Source organism: Parambassis ranga, chromosome 7 (assembly GCF_900634625.1).
Source record: "Parambassis ranga chromosome 7, fParRan2.1, whole genome shotgun sequence".
Taxonomy (NCBI): domain Eukaryota; kingdom Metazoa; phylum Chordata; class Actinopteri; family Ambassidae; genus Parambassis; species Parambassis ranga.
In genome coordinates this window covers 9,998,415-10,022,968 of record NC_041028.1, presented here as the reverse complement: position 1 = coordinate 10,022,968, position 24,554 = coordinate 9,998,415, and the positions used below count along the sequence as shown (strand labels likewise).

The window sequence follows — 24,554 nt, the reverse complement described above, 5'->3', positions numbered from 1 at the left end:
CATCATCACTTTGTGTCATCAGACAAATCTGTGGCTCAACCTGTGTTAATTTATTTAAAGACTGATGTAATAATTATTTTGTTGTCAGATACACTTGGTTGGTTGTTAGTTGCTATTTTTCTCCCTCACACAGAGCTTTTTGCATTTAAAGTACATTTTGCGTTACATTTTTGTAAGGTTAAACATTAAAGATCACAGCTGCCTGTAAAGTGTTTTTCTGCAGCATTGTGTCCAGAGCTGGACATTCCTCTGGTGGTTGTGGTCTGTAGGAGGAGGGCACCCTCTGAATAGACGCTGAGTTGCCGAACTGGACCAAAATGTAATTACCTCTCGCTCACAATGTCACACCACGGACCTGAGCCTGACAGCAACCTCAAAATGGAACATGCTGGGATTGAATTAACCTCCAGCTGGGACCGGTGCTGTTGTGTGTGTTGGTGTGTGGAGTGAACCACTCCTACACCTTTTCTATTAGTACAATTCAGAGAATATTCTTCAACTCATGCTGTCACACTATTATGCAGCACAGAATCAGTTTTCTAAAATGCTTGGGCAAGCAGCGCTGTTTTGTGGCATTTTGTGACTTTTGGCCCTCAAATCAGCCAACCACAGAAATCCGCTCAGGCCACTGAGTAGTGTCTCACACACTGACACTACATACTTGGCTTTTTGAATGTGAAACCTGGACCTAGATATGCCAAGAATATTTGTGCTTCATAGCCTGCTATGATTAGCTGATAGATTCAGTAGCTGCAGAGCTATTGGAGACAGTCCATCCCTGTGAGTGACAGTAATTTGCTGCTCTCAGTATAAACCTTTTGTCATAGACTTAAACATCTAACAGATTATGTGCAGCCACTTATTGAGATTGATTAATATTTTCATGATGTGATTTATTTGCTGGGGAGTGTACAGTATGCACCGGCTGAATGGCCTAATGTAATGTAATGGGGACTTAAATGAGTCATTAATCTGGCAGACCCAAGGGTAAAGGGACAAGACAACAGGGATCCACTAAACCTGATGTAGGAAGCTGCAGACTTTACAATCATTAAATTAAGTTTTTTTATGTGATTGATTTTTTTTTATTGCAGAGTACTACATCTAATGAAGTCTAATAACATAAATTTCTCTGTTGGCCGAGACTTTTTTTCCTCAAAATGTTCCATCAAAAGCAGTTTATTCATTACACAAGGGCAGAAGCAAACAGAGGCTTTGAAAGATACCAGGTGCTCTGATGGGAAATTGAAAATGGAGATAACACTGAAGGAAAGGGAGGCGAGGTGGTGATATACAATTATCTGCAGGAGGTGTTAGGTATTATAAATGACCCTGTGAGACCAGAGAGCTTGGTCTGAACCAGTGAGCTGTCGGGGGCTTCCTGGCTGTATAATTGAAAATCATTCAGACAGCTGTACAGTTTAACCTTGGTGGACCATGTCTTAGTCACTAATTGATAGGTTGGCATGCATAGCACTTGAAAAGTACAGAGAATGTGGGCAGATATTGAACATATGTGTATCTTTATGGCCGTTGGGCCTTTATAAAAGTGCTTCAGTATGTCTCTGATGTCCTGTCTCCATTTTCATTGAATCTGGTCCACACAGCACATAGCTGGAAGGACAGATGTTTGTAACCTTTATATCTGGGCTGATTTCTGAACATCTCCATGATTGTCTTTATTTTTTTCTTTCCTACAAAGCATTGTTTTCAGTGATGATGTCTGACATAGTTCCGTTTTATGTCATGGAGTGACACAAACCAGCCAGCCTATAGTGAATGAAAGCCAGGAAGTAATAGATCTCTCTGTCCAGTCAGAGCAGAATCCTGTCTCCTCCTTCTGTGCAGAGGGCTGGAGCAGTGTGGTCATCGCTTTCCTCCTGGAACCAGATGCATTATTGATGGATGGCTGATTGGGAACTCAATTACACAGAGATTACTGGGCTGGCAGACACTGGGACACCACTACCCTGTCAGAACTATTGAATTAGAGCAAAGGAAAGGAGGAAAAGTGTCCTTCAGAGACGCCTCTTTTCTCTCTTCAGACCTCCTGGGGATGCCAAACGGCCACAGCCTAGTTCATACTTTGACAGATGACCTTCCCAACAACTGTAGCTTTAGCCAGGTAGCCAGCTGGGCTGCAATGAGTAGGGGTAAGAAGCCTATTATACACTATCGAGTTTAGGGTGGTGTGGTTGTACAATATGCAGCACACACACACACACACACTTGTGTATTCCTCAGTATAATTTGATGTATCAAATGACAGCTGGTCTTCAGTACAGAAGTAGGTGCAATGATGAGAAAGGCTCAGAATGTGAATGTATGTGCATAAATATTGGCATTTCACCAAATCTCATTCATATAACATGGCCCACCTGAATGAGAATTGTGCCTTGCAGGGTCGTATTCTATTACAAGTTTAATGTGAAATCTGGATCGAAGAAGATGAGAAAAGGGAGGCGCGGCATCTGAAATGGAAGCATTCATCTCTCTTTTCTGTTGGTCAGCATATGTGTTCAAAGGAAAGCAAAAAGTGAGGTGAGAAAAGCTGATCTTGAAGAGGAGGAATCATTTCATACCAGAGCACACTGCGAAGCCCATCTCACCCTTAGGTGCAGTAGAACTGCCTATCTTAGGCGTCTGTTTATTGCATTCATCAGTGACAGTATGAAGGACGGATATCATGCGTATGTGGCTCCACATCTCTGCTCCCAGAGCATTTTCTTAGAGGAAACTGGTTTCATTTTTTAAATTCATTTACAGATGAATTTTTTTTCCTGTATCCTGTATTTGTAAGGAAAGCACATGTGATCATGGACAAGGTTTTTTGCTCCCTTAAGTGTCTTCTTCTATTGTTGCTATGTCAGTGTGTCAGTGAAGGGACGACTTTTGAAAGACACTATTGTCCTGGTTCGCGTTGTCAATGGAGACGAGGTCATAGCTGGGATTAGGTGGACAACAGGCAGCTTTCAACAGGCTCCTGCTTTATCCAGGTCTTCTTCAACAGGCTGGACACTTTAGAAAAAGACACCATGGTGAGCCGTGCCCCGCTCTGCTGCCCCTTTTTACCCGAACAGTGGGCACGAGTTAGCCTCTGGAGAAAAGGTTTAATAAGGAGTGGAGAATAGCCATTAGCTCCCTACCAACCTCTGTTGATGGAGAAGAAAATAGAGGGACCAATAGACCAACAAGAACTATTGGAGTCCGTGACAGTCACATCACAGGGAAACTAATTCCCTTCCCTTGAGTTGAGTCTGTCCGCCCACTCCTGGCAGAAAATACTCTGCTGCAATCATTACAAAATTAAATAGCCAAAACTTTACAAGAACTGGAGAGATTCGGTATCAGCTGCCTGTATCACATTTCAATCAGTGATGGTTCCTTCCTTATTCAGAGATGGTTGTTTGCATCCTGTCATCTCTGCTAGGACCTGTGCACTCTGGGATGAGCATTTCTCTTGCACTCTTGCCATTTACAATGCTGTGTGCAAACACAAACAACCATTATTGCATTTGTGAAACTCATATTTCCAGTGTTTCCAGTGTCCTCCTGGTGATGTTGTGTTGTCACTGGATGCACTTGTGTTCTGTCTGCTTTGCATGCAGATGGCAAACATTGATTTTCCTCATGCGGCCCTGCATATATGAATTGTCTTTTCAAAATAAAATCAATTTCAGTCAATTTTCTAGAGGTCCTTTCAGTCACAACCACATCTATCAACAGTGACTGGTTTGAGAGGATGGTGATTGAGTCATAATTAAGTGAGATTTTATCCACACATTCTTGCACTACTCCAGTGCACATGGTTGAGGTAATCAATAATCAATGATCAATATTCTATACATTATTTTTACAGAAACAAACTAAAGTTTACAAAATGTCTTTTTGTAAATCTTCTGTGAAATCAGCTACATGTTAACTTTTCTTTCAGTAGGCTGAGAGTGCTCTGTGTGTTATTGAAGCCTTCGTCCAAATGACCGCCTCCACTCAAAGATATTTGAAATAATGAATACATTCATGCAACGTGAAGCTGACCTATTCACAGTGAATAAATGCATGCCATTATTTAAGGAATTACTGTCATTAAGTAAGCATTTTTGCAAATTAATGTCAGACTTGTAGCATCAAGTTACATCTTGCCTCAGTAAGCAAGGTTCTGATTTACATCAGTTATCATTTTTAATCCATTCTCACTCATTTGTAGGACATAAAGAAAGACATGTCCCTGGTTTATGTCATTAGATACATACATGTGAAAAGGTGCTACATACACACACACAAATCAGATTGTTTAGAAGTGTCTTATTGACAATAACAAGTGGTTCGGTAGCTAGTAGATGACAGGGAGAATGTACAGGCACATGCAAATAATGTATATTTTAATAGGTTTTAATCATATTATACACATGACTCTGTTCGATTTTGTTGTCAATTTCACAAAGCTGATTTAGTAAGGACTGCAACGATAAGTAAAGATGAACAAACCGTCTGTGACACCACTTGTTGGTTTCCTGAACAGCAGTTTTGTCTCTCATGGTCTGGCACAACCTGAGTTAACTCAAATAAACGCAAAGTGACAGCACTGATTCACGCACTGATTTCCAAATTACAGTGCAGACATAGTAGTGTATCCATTCAGTAACTTGTGGAGAGTGACTGAGGTCAGTTATTTCAGTTTCATGAAGAAGGCCATCATTTTACTGTCTCTACTTAAATTATTGTCACACTTGAAAATATGTACGCTGTCTGACACATAACAAGTTCAATGCAAATTAACATATTTGTGGTATATGGTATTGCAGACCTAGTCAACCTTAAATCTCTTGTAAGAACTTTCTCCCCATTTTTGTCAATATTTTGTCTACTTGCGTCAACACAGAAACCAGCCAGAACACCAAAACAACTACAACATAGCCCTAGATGGTAACCTGAAACAGCTATAACCCCATTTAAATCTAAACTCAACTCAGTGACCTCCATATGTTCAATGTTCTGTTTCCATGCCATCAGACTGCATGCCTGCATGGTGTGGAAAGTTCCTGTGTCACACGGCTCTCTCTAGATTAACAACATGCATGGACGTGACCACAGACGCTCTGACACTACAGGCTCATGCTAATGCAGGAGAGAAAGTCCACAGACAGACTGACAGCCTGTAGACAGTTTAGTTTTTTCAAGTCATGATTAAAGGTTTACGGTCTTTGTTTGTGAATACTTGAAAATATAATAGTGCGACTTTGAAGCACATACCTCTGAATAACATTTCAACAAACTTTTTGCAACCCCTCATATATCCTTATGTTTTTCAAAGACTCTCCCACATTTGAGGTCTGAAGCTATTCATTGACATGTTAAGTCTGTGAGTGTCTTATCACTTCAGAGCGGTAAATCTGATGTGTCTGTTAAGTTCTGTGAATGACCTCTATGCAGTGTGCGTGTGTGTGTGTGCTGCATCAGTATCTGAGCATGCTGTCAGTGTGTGGAGCTATGCCACAGGGTTTAACCCCTCTGCATTGATCCCCAGGTTGCTTGGGGCTGCCGCCTAATTCTCCAATTTTCAGCTGTTAGAGATAGAATTGGAATAATAAACAGCTGAACCTCCCACTAATAATCCTGCTGACCCCCCCTGCAACCACCCATCTCTTTCTTACACACACACACTTTGTCCCTTCCTCCACTGCTCAGTCGGCCGTCTTCAGGACAACTGGGGCTGGGGTAGAGTTTCTCTGTCTGCCCTAATCCCGGCCGAAGTTGCTGCACCCGCTCCTCCACTCTAATGAAATAATATTGGCTGTCCTTGGGAGGCTGGAACTGATTATCACCACCAGCACACTTCCACACACATGCACAGAGACATGTACATTAGTTTGGATTATTTGTGGACGCATAAAACCGTATGCACTCTCCTTAGCAGATTCATACATGTGTACTCTAAATCTTAACCAGAGGACTGTTTTTCAACCTATCACTGTTTTCCTGAGTCAAACCTCACAGGAGAGTGAAAACAGGAAATTACACCTAATGTGTGTTTTTAAAAACAAACTGTGAAAACAATTTGTTCAAGTTTGCACGTTTAGTTTCCTTTAAGGAGCATGTCGATCGGCATAATTCTCAGTAACTCAGTGCATCAGTGTCAGTGCAGTGTCTGTCTACTAGAAAATAACAGTTTTGGTGTGTTCACTGGAAAAGTGATCCTGATGATATTTGTGTATTTTTTATGTAAACATAAATGACCTTCAAAGGGGCAAGTGGTAGGCAGCTCGTGTGACGTTACTTCCAAAAAAGCAGATAGTGTCTGGTTGTTGCATGCATCCTTTGCACCATGCATTTCCCCTTATTAGTGCTGTCATAAACAATTTTTCAGTTCAGGCTTGCCTAGTTTGGGGTGCAGGGGTGGAGGGGTGCAGACTTAACATCAGCTCCTGTCTCAGGTGAGGATTTATGTCCATACAGCCGTTAAAGCATGGCATGTTGCTTACCTAATCACCCTGTGGGCCTGCTCTGCATGCAGATTTTCATTTACCAAATTAAATATAAGCCTGATTCATCAGTTGGCCCGCTAACACAGTTCATCATTGGGCAACCAACCTGCTGAATGGAGGTGTTGACATGGCGTGGAGTATGAGGTCAAACACTAGCATGTTGACCTGTACCCTTTGCCCATTCATGGATTCATTTTCAGCGATCATGGCTCTTTTGTCTGCCTCTCATATCTCTCCATTAACCTCCAACCACAAGGCACAACCTTAGAGTCTTTTCAGTAACCCATGTCCCCACAGTGTCCACTGGACTGAATGTCCTCTAAGCATTTTAGCAGTCACAGGTGGACATATTTCGATGCATGTTTATGAGGGGAGACTGGTATCTATCAAGGTCAGTTATTTGAACTAGTGTGCGCGGGCAGTGCCTGCTCTGCTTCAGTCTCATTTAAACTCTTATTTTTCTCAGTTTTTGGCTTGCTCTGAGTCCTGGGGCCCTGAAGTCTTTGTGCTGCAGTAGTGCTGGGCTCAGCATGCTGCCTGTGTCCACACACTGCTGCCTCAGCACTAATAAGGCGATAGAGTGATAGAGAGAGCGCCAGTTGTCTGCTTTCAATGTCCCTACTCAACCGTACCCTCACCTAACCCCCCACAGAGACACCATTAGCAAATCTATTGAGGATCCCATATTAGGGAAAACATCAAGGAGTCTAATTGTGGTTCTGAACTGGGTCTCACCAGGTATGTTAAGTTTTGTAACCGCTCTAATGATTTGCAGTGTCTCCTTCAATGGGTTTATTACCCTACATTCCGATTTGAGCCATGTCACTGACCACTGGGGCATTTCCTAAAATAGCTCAACCCACATGTCACGTTACACATGTGGATTTTTAGAGGCCATGTGCTTAAAGGGAAATTAGAGGTGTATTAAAACTTGGGTGTCACTCTTTCATTTTTCATTCTTCTGGCTGTTGTAACACTTTCCAGTCCCTGCTGTGACCCATGTGCATGTTGACTTCGATACACGAAAGCCCAAGACTGCAAAAAAACGTGAGCAGTTAGACAATCACTGTAACAGAACTGTGGCTGCACATCTTATATAGTTAAATCCAGAAAGTTCAATGTTTGTTATTATAGTTTGTTGGAGTTTGACGATGATGTAAATTTATACAAACAAAAATGATCTCTTACTGACACATTGATGGACAACATTGCGGACCATGATAGCACCAGTAACAGGGTGATTTATTATGTGTCAGCATTCCTATGGGCAAACACTTTCTGTAATGCTGTCACATGATAAAGTGCATGGCATGCTCTGGACATCTAACATATGATCACAGTGTCCCCCTCTATTTTCAGCCAGTCTGCTGACTCCGTGTACTGGCATGCATACAAATATATATGATGGACTGTGTATTTGTGTGTGTGTGTGAGTGAGAGAGAGAGTGAGTGAGAGAGATATCCTTTAACTTGTGCAACTGGGAAGTCTGAGTAGAGTAGCAGCTCTGTGTAACAGGAGGAGATGACTGAGCGAGTGTGGCACTAAAAACAACCTGACAGCTGTGTATGAAGAGCGATGAAATGAAACTGAAACAGCACCTGATCGCGGGATAGGTGGAGCTCTGAGTGACAAGAATACTGCATCATAAACACATCAAATATATTTAACACTAGTTGCTGTAATGTTTATTAGACCTATTGTATGACAAGCGTTTGACTTTGACCTCTTTGCAAAGTTAAACTAAAAAACATTTTATTCGTTTGATGTTCGACTTTGTGACATGATCACATTTTTTGTAAGAAATAGACATTTGTCAATTTAAAAGATTTTTTTATGTTAAGTTTTTGTTGAGAAGTAAGTAAAGCAACGTAGATAAGGTGAATTTATAATCCTATGGTAGGGCTTCGCCTTCTACTGTTGTTATCAGGACTATTGATGGAAAGTTGGTCAACTGAACAAAAAAGGCTAGCTTCCCCCAGAAGACAACAAATACAGCTTCTGGTAAGCTTCATAGTCCTGTGTGGGTGCTTTGTTGTCCTGACTGACTTGTATTCAGGATATTATTCAGTGTGGCGATGTAGCTGTAGAAAGTGGCCCAACGCTACCCAACACGCACTGCAGCTGTTGTTAATCAGTAAATACCTCGGAACTTTCTCATTGTGTTACACATAGATAATGTGGAAGAAGCTTTGGGATTGGTGGAGGCATCTTTGATGGAGAGTTACAGAAAACATTATGTAACAGGAAACGGAACAATTTTTTTCCTTCGCATAATGTATCACAATGTGAATCGTAGTCCTCAGTAATGTTTGATTACATTTTTTGAGTCCATCTGTTCAGAGAAGAAATAAGAGCTTGCTCCCCTCTGTGTTTTCATCACAATCTGACCACTGTTGATCTTTCTTAATCCTCTGGGGCCAAACCAAACTTGCACTGGTCATTTCCCTCCAACCAAAAACTCTCTTTCCACTGTCCTCTGTGTCCAGGCTTCGGTGTGGGTGTGTGTCTCTCTTTCTCCTTCAGAGGATGATTGGTCAGTCTCCCACCCTCCCTGCTGCCCTCCCCTTATTCTCTCTCTTCCTACTTAAATACTTTTAGTATAAAGAGAGAGAAGGAGGGGAGGGAGAGGGGGATGGGAGATCCATGGGGGAGGGGAGCAGAGTGTTCACTCTGTTGTCACTGGCCAGAGAGAGAGAGAGAGAGAGAGAGAGGGAGGGAGGAAGCGAGCGAGGGAGAGAGAGCAGAGTTGGGTCCCATATGTGAAAAAAGCATAGCAGTGCACACACGGGTCTGGTCAGCTCCAGGGAATTATCGTAGCGCTTTCAGATCTGATGGAGGACATACAGGAATGAGTAGGTAAGGCTGCCTGTCCTCTCTGCATCTATGTGTTGATCTGCTGTCACTGCCTGCTAATATCCCTGCATGTTTGACTTGGCTCGGCTGGTTGGCTGAAGTTGTCGGAGCACTGAGCGTGTTGAAGCAGCTCTCCTCTTTTGGCCACTGACTGTAAGACATTTCCCTGAGCAAACCAAAAAATACTCAGCTTTCTCTCCTCTCAGCCTGTGTCTGAACTGCATGGGGACAGAGCTCTGTTTATTTGAGGTGGAAGCTGTGGTTTGCTATTGTAGTGTAGTGGTCTGAGTGTTAAAAGTTGACAGTTGGAGCAGAGGGGGTTGTAGTTGGAGACGGTGTCATACATGAAGCCTGTTGGTGTCTAGAGACAGTTGTGTGGTCATTGCGTAATTTCTCCTCTGTAAGAATGGTATACGAGTGGTGACTGACTTGTTCCTTTTTAAGCAGCAGTCTCAGTAACAATGTTGGATTAAGTTAAAAAAAAAGTTGTTTCAAATATTTGAGGTAGTTTGACTATTTCCTACAGATGAACTGTGTATTTTTTTACATTTGTGTCTAAAATATCTCAAAATAAATAAAGATAAAGATAGATAAAACATCCTAAATCTTAAAAATTTAGAAGCGTTTCAGTTATTTAATGTTTTAATTTGTTGTAATTAAAATTGTGCTTTAGTCTTCACAGAAACTGAGAAATAAATGAAATGAAAGTAATGCATTTTCTTGCAGTGGTTTTAATCTGACTGGCTTGCCCTGAAAGGTGCTTTATATCAGAATTAAATAAATAATCTTTAATCTTTGCATCATTAAAATGTCACATTAACAACCCAAAACCAGCTGGGAAAGGTATTATATTGGCTAATCTTTTACTTTTTACAGAGTTGGTCTCTGTATTTATTTTTGTAGAAAGTCTGAATGTAATCTTTAATACAGCTGAATCAGAGGTGTTTTATCTGTTTAGATAGTATGATTAGAGGAAACATTTTTCCTCTGCATTTTGCTCATGCAGCTCCAAAAGTGTTTGGTGTCCTAAGAATGCGGTCTTTATTGCCCCAGTGCACAGAGCAATGGTATGCATGAGTCTTTTTGTGAGGCAGATTTAGAAAGCCCTCTTTAGAGGCTGGACGCTGCTTCACAATCAGCTTAATGCTGGGCTATAATGAATGCCCTTGTGTGCCTTAAATTGGTGGCCCTGTGTGTGAGTGTGAATTCTGTTTTTGTTACACTGATAGGCTTCTCAGGTTGGTCAGTAATTCTATCATACTCAGTTTCTGGTCTGTGTGTTTGTATGTGTGTTGCCGTGTGAGCTTGCCTGAAAGGGTTGGTTGACATGTGAGTGTTTGTCCAGACACTGTGCAGCAGCCTGTAACTGCCTCACCTTTCTCTCTCTCTCTCCCTCTCAGGGCTGTTCTGTAGTCAGTGCGAGCTCGTGCCAGTGATGGACTACAGCCGGACAGGCGCTAACCTTAGCTGGCATTCACAGAACAGCATTCCTCCTTACTGAGACCAGCTCCACAGAATGCTGAGTCCTATTGTCCCCTATAGTGAGTACACTACACTCTTCTGTTTTTCCTCTAACCTACACACCAAACAACCTCTCTTGACTTAGTTGGACTTTGCCTGAATCAATGAGCACCCACTCCTAAAATAAGCAGGAGTGGACACTGTGTTCTGCAGTTTGCAAACAGAATGAAAAATGCACAGCTACCAGAAAATCAGCCTCAGTGCAGAAACTTGACTTTTTCCTTGACGTGCACTGTGGAAATGCTAAACCCTGGGCACTGGCCCTGCCTGAATGTTTCATCAGGAGGCGGAAGAGGCAGATGGGGGAAGGAAGCAGCACGGAGGGAGGTTGGAGGGCTGATGGTTTAAGCTGCAGAAACCCCTCGGTTCTGCAAGTGTCATTTTACCAATACAGCTCAGGACTTGTTACCACACATGCTGCCTCCTGCTCTCCCTCCTTCTCTCCCTTTTTTCCTTCGGTGCTGACCTAATAACTGACGTGTCTAGTGCCCCCCCCTCCTCATTTGCACCCTCCCACTAGGTTTCATTTGAGTCCAGTGCTCTGGCTCTCCAAAACAGCATTGTTTGCTGGCCAGCATGGGGCTGCCTCCGTGGCCTCGGCCTCAAGAGCCCCTTTTTCCCAGCTCTTTAACTTGCCTCAAAGGAGCATTATCGGCATGACAGTTACAAGAAAAGAGGGAGAAATCAAATAGAATGGCTAATTTAAAAAGTATTACCGGTACCTGAAAATTGATCACAGAAACTTTTGATAGTAAACAAAAAAAGCAAGCTTAAGAGTAAATGTGCAAGTGTGTGGGTGTGTGAATTCCAACGAGCTTGATTAAAACATCATGAGCAGATGTTCAAGAGTAGCCATGACTCTTTGATTGCTTTTTGTAAATTTCACCCTTGAAGCAGCCGAATAAGAAGTTGACCTCTTGTGTTGTAATGAAACGTGCCCTTTCATGAGTGGCTCTTGGTTGATTTAATGGCAGCTCTCTCAAAATGTTTTCATTAAACCATGTTCATTGCTGCAAAAACCACTTATGATGGACCATTATTTAAAAAAAAAAAACATCTATATATGTTTGCGCTGCTTTAAGCGGTCGTGCCATCAGCTCCCTTCACCCTGCTGGTCCACACTGACTCAATGCTGCTGGAGCATACGCCACATCAGAGAATGTCACAAACTGATGGTGGAATAGTTTGCATGCCACACTGCTGGTCCCTCATGGGAATTTTGCAGTACACTATGTACTAGTCTCTGAGTGTGATTTTTTTTATGAAGACACACAATGGCAGTTTTCTTCTTTTCTGTTCAACTTGATGTTTTCCAGGGTTTCTTCAGAACTGAGATCTTTTTAGAGCAGCCTGCTTGTGTGTGTGTGATTGTATCATATGAGCACACACAGCAGTGTTAGGTGGTCACAGTGTTTATTCTCAGATCAGTGACACACACACTCACATACTCCTGTGTTTGCTAGTGACACTGCTGCTCACTGTCTTTTAGTTAAAGACCGTAGTCATGATTCTGCTCAGCAAAATCCAGCTCTGAGGGATCCTGCGTATGTGCAGGACATGTGAAGACTCTCACCTTCATGTTGGAATCCCCTTTGTGGCGATGTGGAGCATTCCTGCTTCCAAACGCTACCTCTGACTCTGCTGCTGTAGACATTTCTGTTCCTGCACGTTGTGGAGCCTTAGTGTATGGCACACAAGGTGACATGCACTCAGCACAGGTACACGCAGAACAACAGTTCAGTGTGCGTCCCATTTTTTTCTTGGCGTGTCTGGTCTTGGTCCTTGTCTCTGGACGGTCCAGAATACTTCAAGCTGTGTTGAGCAGTCATGGCTGGACCTGAGAAGAAACCTGAGAGAGATTCCAGGGGCCATGGATACTCCTGGAGGGATTTGGTGCAAAGAATCTGTAATCTGCACTTCAAACACACTCTTAAATCAGTCCCAGGCCGCCAACCCAGGAGTGCCCTAACTCTTGTTGCTGGGGGCCCCCGCTGGTGTAGCGATACCTTTTCTTTTAAAACTGCACACATACACAGAGACACACACACAGAGGAAGTACACACACATGAGTCCAGATCTGGCAGTTTTTATAGCTCTCCTCTGAGTGACCCCTCTCCTTTCTCCCTGGCTCTGTTTTTATGTTTTGTGTGAGCGTCTTTGTGAATGACTCTGCTAAGTCATGGGGCAGTTTGTATAGAAAAAAGAAGCAGATCTCATCCTGGCCTCTGAAGGAGCGGGTTGGAGGGCTATGCCAGCGTCTCTCTTTATTGTAGGCAGAGTGGTATGAGTGGTGCAGTAGAGAGGGGCCTGTGAGGCCCTTGAGTAAACACACAGCCTGCTAAAGTGTGTGAATAAAAGTGAGGATCATTAGTGAGGGTGTGAATTGGCTCTAATTAGCCTCCAACGTGTGTGTGTGCTTGTGTGTATGTTTGCATGGGTCTGTGTCCACAAGAAAAGAAGGTTAGGGACCCACGGCCCTGTGAGTCCACAGGCCCTGCGCTCTGTGTCTCCAAGGGTTTATCAGCTCATTAAGGAGACCTCCACTCTCATTAAGGGTCCAATTAAGGAGCAGGGTGGTTGAGGCTCATTTGAATGGCAACACTTCACTGGATTCCTGAGGCAGCAGATTTCAGAGCTTGACAATGTGACATGTCTTTCACAGCAGCACAGCTAATTAGCAAACCACTACACTTGAGAAAAAATACACTTGAATTGTTATGCCGTTAGGTGTTTGTAGTGCAGCGATCATAAAATGCACTGCCAGCAAGGGGGCCTTGGCTGAATATATCGAGCTTTCTCTAATTTGCACATGTACTAACAGAAAACAACAAATCCCGGTGCTGTCCATTTGCTGAGAATATAAGCTGGGAGCACAGAGGGGCCAGGGGATTTGGACAGAAAGGGGGGAATGCAACATGCTCTCTGGGAATAGCGGGGAAATAAGGGAGGTGGAGAAGCAGACAAACAGGGATACAAGGAGATTGGACGGAAAAGATAGAGCTGAAGAGGAGTGAGAGATTGGGTGAGTGAGACAGATGGAAGGGGTGACTGGTCATCACAGAGCCTTAGGACAGCTGTTCTTTGATATATTAGTGGACACAATGACCTAAAGCCAGCCTGCAGTCACAGAAAATAGGGACCCTGTTTTTCTTGAAGGGGAAAGAGGAGGGGTGGTGTGGGGTGGTTGGATGGGCTTCTGCCATTTGTGGACGTGCGTTAGCAGGCTCGGGGGATGGGGGAGTTGTTTCTAAAATTACGAGCATGAAGTGACGCATCCAGCAATTATTCCGGAGGCTTTTTAGTTTTGGAAAGAGCAGAAAAAAGGGCTGTAAAGTGAGCATGCTCTCAGATGGGACTTTTGCTGCACTATCATTAGCAATTCTAAACACGTTTGTCAATTAATCAATGTTTAAGAAATGCTATCAAGTAGTTTGGCTGTCATTCCCCTCCATCCACTGGGCAAAAGAACTTTTAATAGCCTGAATTATAATGAATTTATCACAGCATCATTTTATCATTCTGTTATAGTATACACCTCTTTATCATATTGTTCTTTTTTCTTCTAAAACAACAATAGTTCTACACACTGACAAAAACTCTTCTGACAGCTGGTCTGGAACATTCCCAGAGGAGGATGAAACAAAAAACAGAGTAAGTCAAACTGTCATCCTGATACATAGAGTTCAGTTAGCTCTATGCACAGAAAGTATAGAGATAGGGAGGGAGAAACAACGCACGCACAGAGGACATCCCTCAATGCCACTGCAGGAGATGGGCTCCTTCCTCCTGGGACTGGACTGGTGAAGCGTGTTTGAAAAGAGCTGCGTCTGCTCGCACTCTGGGCAGCAGGTGTGAAAACTCCCCACCAGCGCTCCCGCACTCTTCTGTTATTACATCTTTTTAGGGCCATGAAAGAGAAGGAGCAGATGAGCCAGAGGGAGCAAGAGGCAGTGTGGGAGAGTGGATTGTGTTTCTTTTGAGTGATAACAGACCCATGACTAATGCATAGATTTATAATATTTTTTCCCCCGGCAATGTCCAATTACGCGTGACTAATATATGATGATTCCCTGATGTCCAGTGTAAACCTTAAGGTGAGGTTTTATCAAGGACTGACCTTGCACTTCCTTTACCAGTTTTTTGGCAACAGAGGCTATTCAGCATGAACTCCTGTAACATGAATGCAGTACATAATCCATAATACATGTAAAGAATTTGTCATTATTTTTCAGTTCGTTCAGGTACAGCCCGTTCCACAGCTGATATAATGTGTATTTCACAGCAAAGTGAGAAAACGTCCCAAGACAATCTTCCACTGTCTCCAGCAGCCATGCTGTGAAATGTGGCCGGCTTCTCAGATTGGTGTTTTTACGACACTCCGGTAGTATGCAGTGGCATACAGCCTAGAAAGAATGTCCTGCTTGATATTAGTGTCATAAATCACTGTGAACTTGAGAACAGAGGACTTGCAGTGCTTCAAACCAAAAATCAAGATAACAGTCATAAATTGTTGTTTCTTGCTTTCCGCACTAAAATGCTTTGTTTTCAGTTGGCCGTACTTATCGGATATGTTTGTCACAAGTGAACAGTACTGTTTTAATATTCTTAAAGAGAGAGATCATTTGTTCTACATATTTATGATCATCAAGCTGGAATTTCATCCAATAACTCATCGATCAGCGTGTGCTCACTGAATGCATAACAGCAGAAGCCGTGGTCAGAGCATCAACTTTGTGATTTATCAGCACAAATATAGTGTCCGTCACACTCTTCGCCCTTCTGCCTGTCATTCCACTTTGCTGCATCTGTGTGGTTTGTATCTTAACTGCACCCTTCCTTGGTACAATGGCTGACTTTTGTTTCTTTTAACTTTTTTGACACTGCATTCTTAGTAACTTTTTGTTCAGAAGTATTGAAAGAATTTGCTTTTCAGCATAAAGCTTCCCTGCTGAGAACATTTTCTTTACTTGTTTGTTCAATAGACATAATGTGGGTTTTAACAGAGCAGCCTACAACAGAGAGAGAGAGAGATTTGACTGCACAAAAAAATTAAATTTGCAGTAAACTGTGGCCTTTTTAACAGCTGTGTAAATGTGCGGTCAGCGGGCAAGCAAAGTATTAAAAGATTTATAGATCTATCTTGGATTTTTAAAAGCATGTTGCTGTACCTGATTTGTGCCTCTTGTGTGGAGGTGTATGATGGAGTGGTAGTGTGTGTGGGTGGAGCTCAACCCTGAATAGAAGGCTGATTGGATTGATCCACGGCGCTCTTGTTTACAAGCAGCCTCTTCACAATCGCCACAGTTTAATAGCACACTGTCCCAGAAGGCTTGTTGCATCCGTGTCCGTTTTGTTCCTTGGGGCTGGGAAAACAAAAGTGCCGGGAAGGGAGAAAGGGAAAGCAACCTCTTGGGAGCAGTGAAACAGCACTGGAGCCCTCCATCTCAGGGCTTCCTGCCAAGATAACGTTTCACCTCACCCACTGATACTTCTTTTATAGGAAACCACAACAGAGTTGCGAGTAATATCAGCCTTTATGGGCCGAGAGCTACTTCAGTTTCACCTAGGGAGAGACAGAAGATTCAATTCATTTCAGTTTTATTTATATCAAATGAGCAGAAATCACAATAGCCCTTGCACACACACTCCCTCTGAGACATAAATGGTCTAATTTTAATTTTAGGGCCTCCTCAATGCAAAGCTGGTCTCTGCTGAAGAGAGTAGTCCCACTGTCTCCATCACGCACTCCTACAATTGGATGCAGCTCACACAGGTCCCTCAATAAATCCCAGGCTGACACAAAAGCTGTCAGTGGACTACTGCTGAATAGATTAATAAGATTTCCATAATTAGACAGGCCTCTGACAATAGGATCCTTTAAGCTTTGTCTCAGGGCCAACTGGATTGTCCGATCCACGCACGTCTGCTGGATGGTCGTCCACCACAATGGCCGCACAGATAGTAAGGCGGTCAGCAGAAGAACATCTGTCTCTCCTGGGGCCAAGAGCACACACACAAACAGTGGGAAGTTTCACGTGCATGCACAGAAGCTCCTTATCAACCTAGAAGGCCTTAAGTCAATAAAAATAGTAAACCATCAGAGTGACTGAAGAATGATAAAATAAAAAAAACTGGCTGCAACAGCTTTACTTATACTGACAACAGTAACAAAAGCTTCCAAAACAGTGGAATGAACTGGATTTTCAAACAGACTAATGTCCTTGTTCAGTCTTAATAAATGTGTTTTTAATCCGTAATCCTCCTTTAATATGAGTAAGAGAGAGTCTGTGGAATTGTGACAGGAAAGGAAAATGCCACATAAAAGTAATGGAGCTACAAGTAAGTTAAACAATGCTTTACAATTACAAGCTCTGTCAGCCGGGCATTGTCTTGTTTTTGTGCTGTACAAAACAATTAAGCATCATACTAAAGCGTGTGTAAAAGTAATCTGATGATTGCACTGCTACCCACGGTATGCCTACAATGTCCTGATGTCCTACTTCTAATCTTAGCTTTCTTGCTGTCCCTCCAGTGAATTAATTTACATGATGGCTCTGATTTAAGCAGAAGTGTAGATTAAAGCTTGCTCAGTTTATTGTAGAGTGCTGCTGCTCTAAAAACCACAACCCAGTAGAAGGCAGGATCTACTTACATGGAAAGGGCTAAACTGCACAGCAGCCCTGCTGTTTTTTCATCAGTACATCTGACTCTCACTGAACATACCAACAAAATTATTCTATGTTTTGTGTTATAATGAATTATCTGATAAGGACATGTAGAAAGTAAAAACTTAAGTGAAACAGTGAAATTGTTTTTTTCAGGTAAGAGCAGCTGGTCATTACACTGGTCAGGGGGGTAGTGTACCCTTCGGTATTGGTGCTACTACTCTGATGATGGAGTGGACAGCAGTTAGCCCGCCTCACTGAGTCCTCTAATGTCTGCTCCAGTCCGTGTAGAAAGGACGAAGCGCCTGCTGTCCACTCGTTCCCCTCCCTCCCTCCATCCCTGCCTTCTTCCATCCCTCCCTCCCCACTGCAGGTTTTATGAGCTCCCCTGGGCTCTCATCCATCTCTGTCACACACAGGCCCCATTATTGGGGCTGCTCACAAACTGGTTGGGCTGCAGATGGGAAGGGCCTGGACATGTATATGGTTTCTGCAGCCTGGACAAAGACCTGCAAGTCAGACCACAAAAAAATATGTGGTCATCTGGGTGTGGACAAGCCAATGTCTTCAGCATGTGTGCAAAAAAATACAAGTGAACACAGTGTGAGAATATTCTTGTACATCTTGCTGCAGTGGGTGTGTGACTGTGTGGGCTAGCTGCAGCTTAGGTAAGTACTTGAACTGGTTTGGCTATTGGGAACTTAAAGCAGTGCATTTGAATATGAAGGACATGATAATCCAATGGCCATCTGGTCTGCTGGTCTCATCTGACTGAATAAACAACGGGCGTAATCTGAAAACACACAAGGGGAGGTTTGGAAATCGGGTAAAGAAAGAGGCCAAAGTTTAGGAATAAGCTTGTGCAGCAGCAAAATCTCAGGCTGTGGATATTGAGATTTGATTTAAATGGCAATAAGAATCCTGGCTCCATACACACAGACAGCCATGAATAATGAATCATCATGCATTCGCTGAGGGAAAGGCGGAGAGGGCAGCAATGACGGCTTTTGCCATATTCCTTTTTACCTCATAGTTTCTGGCTGGAGTAGTCCTCACCTCAGGGTATATCGTGACAGTTCAATAATGCCAAGCTATGTGTGGAATGTCAAGCTAATGCCTCAGAAAGCAGCAATGGTAGTGTTTATGAAACAGATGACTCTATAACCACAATATTGTGTGATAAATATAAATACTGGTATATGCATTACATATTTTCAGCTACTCATGCTATGCATCTTTTACTGGAAATAAGGACCATTTCATGTGGGGACATGGAGAAAGAACAGGATTTTTCCTCACTCCTGTTAAACTCAGTGATGATCAATCAGACCTCGACCAGTGCTAGAGTCAGCCAGAGGAAGACATTCCACTTTCCCAATGTTCCATAGGAGACTGTGCTGATGAATAGCACACTATGCTGCATTTCCAAGCCCACCTCCCCCCACCCCTTCTTTCTTTTTCACTCTCTCCACGCCACTGTCCACACACACACACACACACACACACTCCACTTCACCCTCCCCTTCTCTCCCTGTGTCCGGCCAGCCGCTGGGCCTTTGGAGCCCTGGTGTACGGTGGGTGGGTGGATTGGTGGGTGGTAGGTGGGGGTGGGAGGGTGTAGAGAGCAGGCATTCAGAGCAACATGCATGGGGAGATAACAATAGCTCCTCTGGGAGACCTGCAGATGCTAGCAGTATAGGGAATAGTAGTGGGATCTTATCGCTACGCCAACATAAGCTGGGAAACTGCAAAACAACACATCCAACCCACAGATCTGATCCTGCAGCTCTCTCTTTCTCTTCACCCTCCTCTCCCTCTTTTTACCTTTCCCTCCTCCTTAGGGAAATTTGTTGTTGTGCTGCAACCATGCGTGATTATAAATTAAATACAGAAGGAAAGCCATTTCTTGTCACAGGATTTGAAGGAGAAACATTCTGAATATTTAACATGTTAATGAAAAAAGAGCAGCTAAATTTGCAGATCCATACTCAGTGTAATGCACGCTTTTATGTGTATCCTGCAGAGGGTGGCTGCATTTATACACATATGTAAAAACCATAACATTAAAGAAGTAATTTCTCTAACAAAATGTATAAAATGATTATTGAAGTGGAATTGTTGGAAAGTGTTTTGGGTCATATTTTTTTTTAGGTTGATATATTTGAGATGTATAACTTGCTTTTGTGTTTCTTTCAGACCTGTTAAAGATGCACTGGAACCCAGAGCATGCCCAGCCTCTCAGCCAGTGGCCTGAGCAGCACCTGGACGTCTCCTCCACCACCTCCTCACCGGCCCACAAGTCGGAATTCTTCTCTGGCCGCAGCCGCAGCTCCTACAACTACGCCTGGGCCAATGACGACATCTCTGCCCTCACAGCCTCCAACTTGTTGAAGCGCTATGCTGAGAAGTACTCTGGTGCGCTGGACTCGCCGTATGATAGGCCTCCTGCTGTGGGTGCCTACCCAGAGCCAGGAGTCTTTGGGGGCCTCAATGGCCAGAAGACTGAGCTGGAGCCTTGGCCGCTCAGCACTGATGCCCCCTATCCCCTGGTGCCCCCAGGAGGCCATGACAGCCTCTCAGGCTCCAAGACTGTGGCCACATCTGCAGGCCCTCCAGGGGTTAACAGTGTGTCAATAGTGAACAGTAACCTCTCAGACTCTGGCTACAGTGGCAGCAGCTCTTGCAGTGGCTCTAGTGAGTACCCCTCTAGCTACAATGGCACCTATCTTTCCTCAGGGTTCTGTCCACAACCCAGTGCAGCACTTCCTCCTGCCTCCCTCCACACTCTACAGTCCACCCCCACTCTGGTGCCCAGCTATAGCCCCACCACTCCAGTCTATAACTACCCCCCTAGCACGTACCCTCCCCAGACCAGCCTCGCTTCCAGTTACAGTCACCCCTCTGCAACTTACCTCCCGTCAGGTCTACCAGCCCCTACTCCTGTCCCCCCGAGGCCCACAGCAGTAGGAGGCAGCTACAGTTACCAGAGCACCAACCTTGGGACATCTGAGTCTGGAGGGACACTTAAAAGAAAAGCCTTTGAGATGGGTGTTGAAGAGGATGAAAGTGGAGACAGGTCTCGGTACAGGAAATATAGTTATGAGCCCTTGAAGGCTGGGGGAAACTCACCCTACAGCGTGAATGAAAAAACAGAGTGTCGGGGGAATGGCTTCAGCACTTCAGGCAGCACTGACCCTCAGTCCTTCAAGCCCAGCAAGCCCTCCTCTCAGCCCCTGGTGTCTCCTCAGTTTGGGACAGCAGGAGAGTACAGCCCTCCAGCAGGCATGACGGGGGAGAATGGGGTGACAGAGCAGGGCTTTACCCAGCAGCAGCACCACTCCCAGGCTCTCAAACGCCCTCCATTATGTACTCCAACTGTTGAGACTATGAAGAGTGCAGACCCCCGGCTGCTGGACTATGTCAATGGGGAGTTATTGGACTGCAGTCCAGCGCTGGGCTGGGGTGAGCTGGCTGGACTAACCCATGTCAAGGTTGCCCTGGAGGAGGACCTGCTGTGGCCTGTTTTGAGGCCCAGTCCTGTGCTGCGGCCACCAAGAACCGTCCTGCTGTTTGGCCCCAGAGGAGGGGGGAAGACCACACTGACTCGTTCGTTGGCTTCTCAGTTGGGGGCTTCCTTCTACCGCTTGAGCGGAGCCATGCTGGCCTCCAAAGGGAAGCCTGAGGCAGAGCACATTTTGGGATCTCTGTTGCAGGTGGCAGCTGCGCGCCAACCCTCAGTGGTGCTGTTAAACCAGGTGGAGGCCATGGAGGAGGAGGGGCTGAGGCAGTTACTGCTGACCACTCTGGAGAAGGCCCATGTGGGGACCACAGGTCTGGTGATTCTTGTATGTGCTACTGGAAGGCCAGACCTGCTGCAAGATGCCGTTCATCGAAGCTTTGCCAAGCGATACCACGTCGGCCTCCCTGATGTAGGTATACGCAGGCAGGTGCTTCTGCACGCGCTCTCGCCTCAAGGCTGCGGGCTGAGCGAGCGGGAGCTGAACGCTGTGCTGCAGCGTACAGAGGGCTTCTCGGTGTGGGAGCTGCTGCAGCTAAGCCAGCAGGCGCTCTCCTCTGCGTCACCCACAGCTGGTGCCATACACGGCCTGAACACGTCCTCCAAACCCCCGGACTTCACAGACTTTGAGAATGCTTTCTGCAAGGTGCGGCCACACGGCATCACAAAAGAACTGGATACTTGTATAGAGTGGAGCAAGATGTTTAGCCACTGAGAAAAGCAGCCAGTCTCTGTACTTGGACTGCACTATGAGCCTGCCTTTGCTCTGGCATAGCAAGCCTTGGGAATGTTTTGTTGTTTTGTAATTACAGATTATGCAGCCAAATGAGCCAGAGAAACTCAACGGTACGAGGGAGCTGACAAAGTTGCTTCACTGGCAGAACCATGCCATGGTGTGCTATTTTTGTTTTTGCTCTGAATTACCCACAATATTTTATTTTTCCCAAAGAAAAGAAAGATGAACAGGCCTTGTTGAGGGGAGTGGTGTATTAGTTGTTTGGCCAATGGGAAAATCAGATAGCTATTTGGATACTCTCAGAGATCCTGATTAGCCTTGGTCCAGGACAAAATCAATTATTTGTTGCTAGGTGACGCGGTCCAAGATTATGGATAATCAGGGTTTGGAAAATCCCCCCTTTGGCTGCTACGCTCAGGATCCTATTTATTACCAGTCCACCTCCATGCTATGCTAATGTTGATTTAGTCATTGGATTGTCACTAATCATTCAGTACAAAGGGCTTGGGATCAGCAACATTTCAGCAAACCACAGATTTTGACCAAAAAGTTGTCAAACCAAATACACAATCAGCAGTACTGTGGAAGGTCTCACAGTGGAGTGGTCCTCACAGTGACAGTATAGCTGTTTACCAAATCCTAACACAACAGCTTCTCCTCAAAAGAAAACTGTATTAAAATTAAAATCTTGCCGTTTGCATCTTATTTAGCTCACCAATGGCACTATTCTCACCCTTACTGTTAACTGTCTTAATTACTCACATTCCACATCCACTGCTGTTTTCCTGAGAATCCCACTCACAGACGTACACCTGCACATCCAGCTTCTCCCTACAGCATGTCCATTTTTTTCCTATTCTCTTTTTTGTTTTCATAGTATGTAGTCTTGTTCGAAATGCTCAGGAAGAATTTCTTTACCTCAGAAATATGAAATAAAGAATGTATGTAATCTTAGGGTCTTAGAGAGCAGCGAGAAACGAGATAAAGGCGCGAGGAGAAACCTGACAGTCTTGTTGTACCCACTGCAGCTGAGCTTTTACCTCGGGAAAGAAACTTGAATATGCTACAAAGAGTAACATTGAATGTAATTCAGGTATTTCAAAGGATATTTGATGCCATAAATCCATGTATTATTATATATGAATATATAAATACAGTTTTGTTCTTTTACCCTTTATTTTTATTGTAGTTCAATGGTGGAGTGATCATTGTCATCAAGAAATGCTATGTAGAAAACAGATAATATTCCTTTTTTGTTGGACAAACTGCCTGCAGCTCTCTGTGTTATCTTGTGTTTAGATATCCTCTATATGCATGTCGGCTTTTTATAGTTTTACTGCTGCAAAATATTGTTTGAAAAACACACACACACACACACATGACACTAACATCTGAGCACAAGATACCATCCAAAAACAAAGATGTAGATTTTAGCAAATCCCAAAGTGTGATGTGGAGACATGGAGACAATCCAGAAAAAAATCTCTCTTCTCTCAGCAGTCCTGCTTTAACAAGCTGGAAAAACCCAGTCACTGGTCTGCAGGTTGCATGTATTAGACTGTTGCCATGGTCCTAAGGAGGTACACACACAATGATGTAATATTTCCCAGCGTCCTTTCCTCACTCTCGCTCCTTCCCCCCTGTCCTCATCATTCTTTTTCTCTTTTTCTCTCTCTCCCTATTGCAATCTCATTAGATTGGATTGCCCCCCTGGCCGCAAGCCCCAGTGGCCATGTGGCGTTGTATCTTCTCCCCCCCTTCTCCTCCCTCCTTCCCTTCCTCCCCCTCCTTTCCTCTCCCCGTACACCAACTCCTCTGGAGTGGAAGTGGTCTGATTGATGTCCAGCAATCCTATATCACAGAGCAACCTTCCCTCTCCAGCTGGTGGCTTCAGTCATGCCATACAGCCAGATCAATCAGTGAACTCACTGTGCATACTGATCTCTGTCTCTGAAAAATACATTTACAAATTACAGAACAGCCCCCAGCCTCCAGCGGCACCATCTACAGAACCAGCAATTATTCACGTGTAATTACAGTAAATGAAATAATAATGATGACTTGGCGCTACGGCGCTTTGATTTCTCATTCCCCCTGTTCTCCTCCTGACAGTTTGTCCAACAAAATGCTTTTATTTTGTATGTTCTGATCTGTTATCACAGTAACTTTGTTCTTGGTTATTGTACATTTTCTGTAACCATTTCTACCTCATTTTTGCGGCATATTGTACATGAAAGTATTTATTTCATGTCTTTTTTGATGTCTGTTTTAAAAATGATAATAATGTTCTTGAACTGTAATAGTCTACCTCAGAAAAGACTGTATTTTAAGAGAAGAGTATCACACAATATTAAACAGAATTTGTCAATATTGCACTGTGGTTATTTCTTTTTGTAAAAGAAATTGTTTGTTTGTAATATGACTTAATACTTTGAGATGCTGAAATGAACCAGATGGAAGGAATGTGTTTACAGTCCATCTCTGTAATTGAAGAAATGTGTTCTGATCACCAGATTCAGACCATCAGGCTGATTTAAATCCATGAATGCTCTCTTGTTCCATGATATTAGAGAGGAAGCAGAAATCTGCAACTACTTCAGAACAATCTAGATGGATAAACACTGCAGGCCACAGGAAAAACATACATAATTTACAGATAGAGAGGTTCAGGTGTGCTGCTGTTGGACTGTACACATCTGTGTAAGAAGCTCTGCTGTATGTGTTTCTGTGTCTGTTTGCACGTATCACAACTTTGTCAGTCTGCATGTACATGTGT

At 43.8% G+C, this 24,554-nt stretch overlaps 1 protein-coding gene across 3 annotated transcripts; it reads left to right on the top strand.

Moving 5' to 3' along the window:
• The first annotated feature begins 8,161 nt into the window (after positions 1–8,161).
• On the top strand, positions 8,162–24,148 carry fignl2 (fidgetin like 2). 3 transcript variants are annotated; one of them, XM_028410386.1, is made up of 4 exons: positions 8,162–8,487; positions 8,973–9,338; positions 10,740–10,880; positions 19,722–24,148. In XM_028410386.1, exons 3-4 carry the CDS (start codon positions 10,856–10,858, stop codon positions 21,755–21,757), a joined length of 2,061 nt encoding a protein of 686 aa, XP_028266187.1. In that variant the 5' UTR covers positions 8,162–8,487; positions 8,973–9,338; positions 10,740–10,855; the 3' UTR covers positions 21,758–24,148. The 3 variants fall into 3 exon arrangements, with proteins under 3 accessions (XP_028266187.1, XP_028266186.1, XP_028266188.1); XM_028410385.1 differs by having other exon boundaries at positions 8,973–9,342; XM_028410387.1 differs by lacking the exon at positions 8,973–9,338.
• The last annotated feature ends 406 nt before the right edge of the window (positions 24,149–24,554 follow it).

Bases quoted from the DNA above. Each gene is read 5' to 3' on its own strand.
- fignl2 (XM_028410387.1), top strand. From the start codon at position 10,856: ATGCTGAGTCCTATTGTCCCCTATA. The intron at 10,881-19,721 runs GTGAGTACACTA...TGTTTCTTTCAG, and splicing joins GAGTCCTATTGTCCCCTATA to ACCTGTTAAAGATGCACTGG.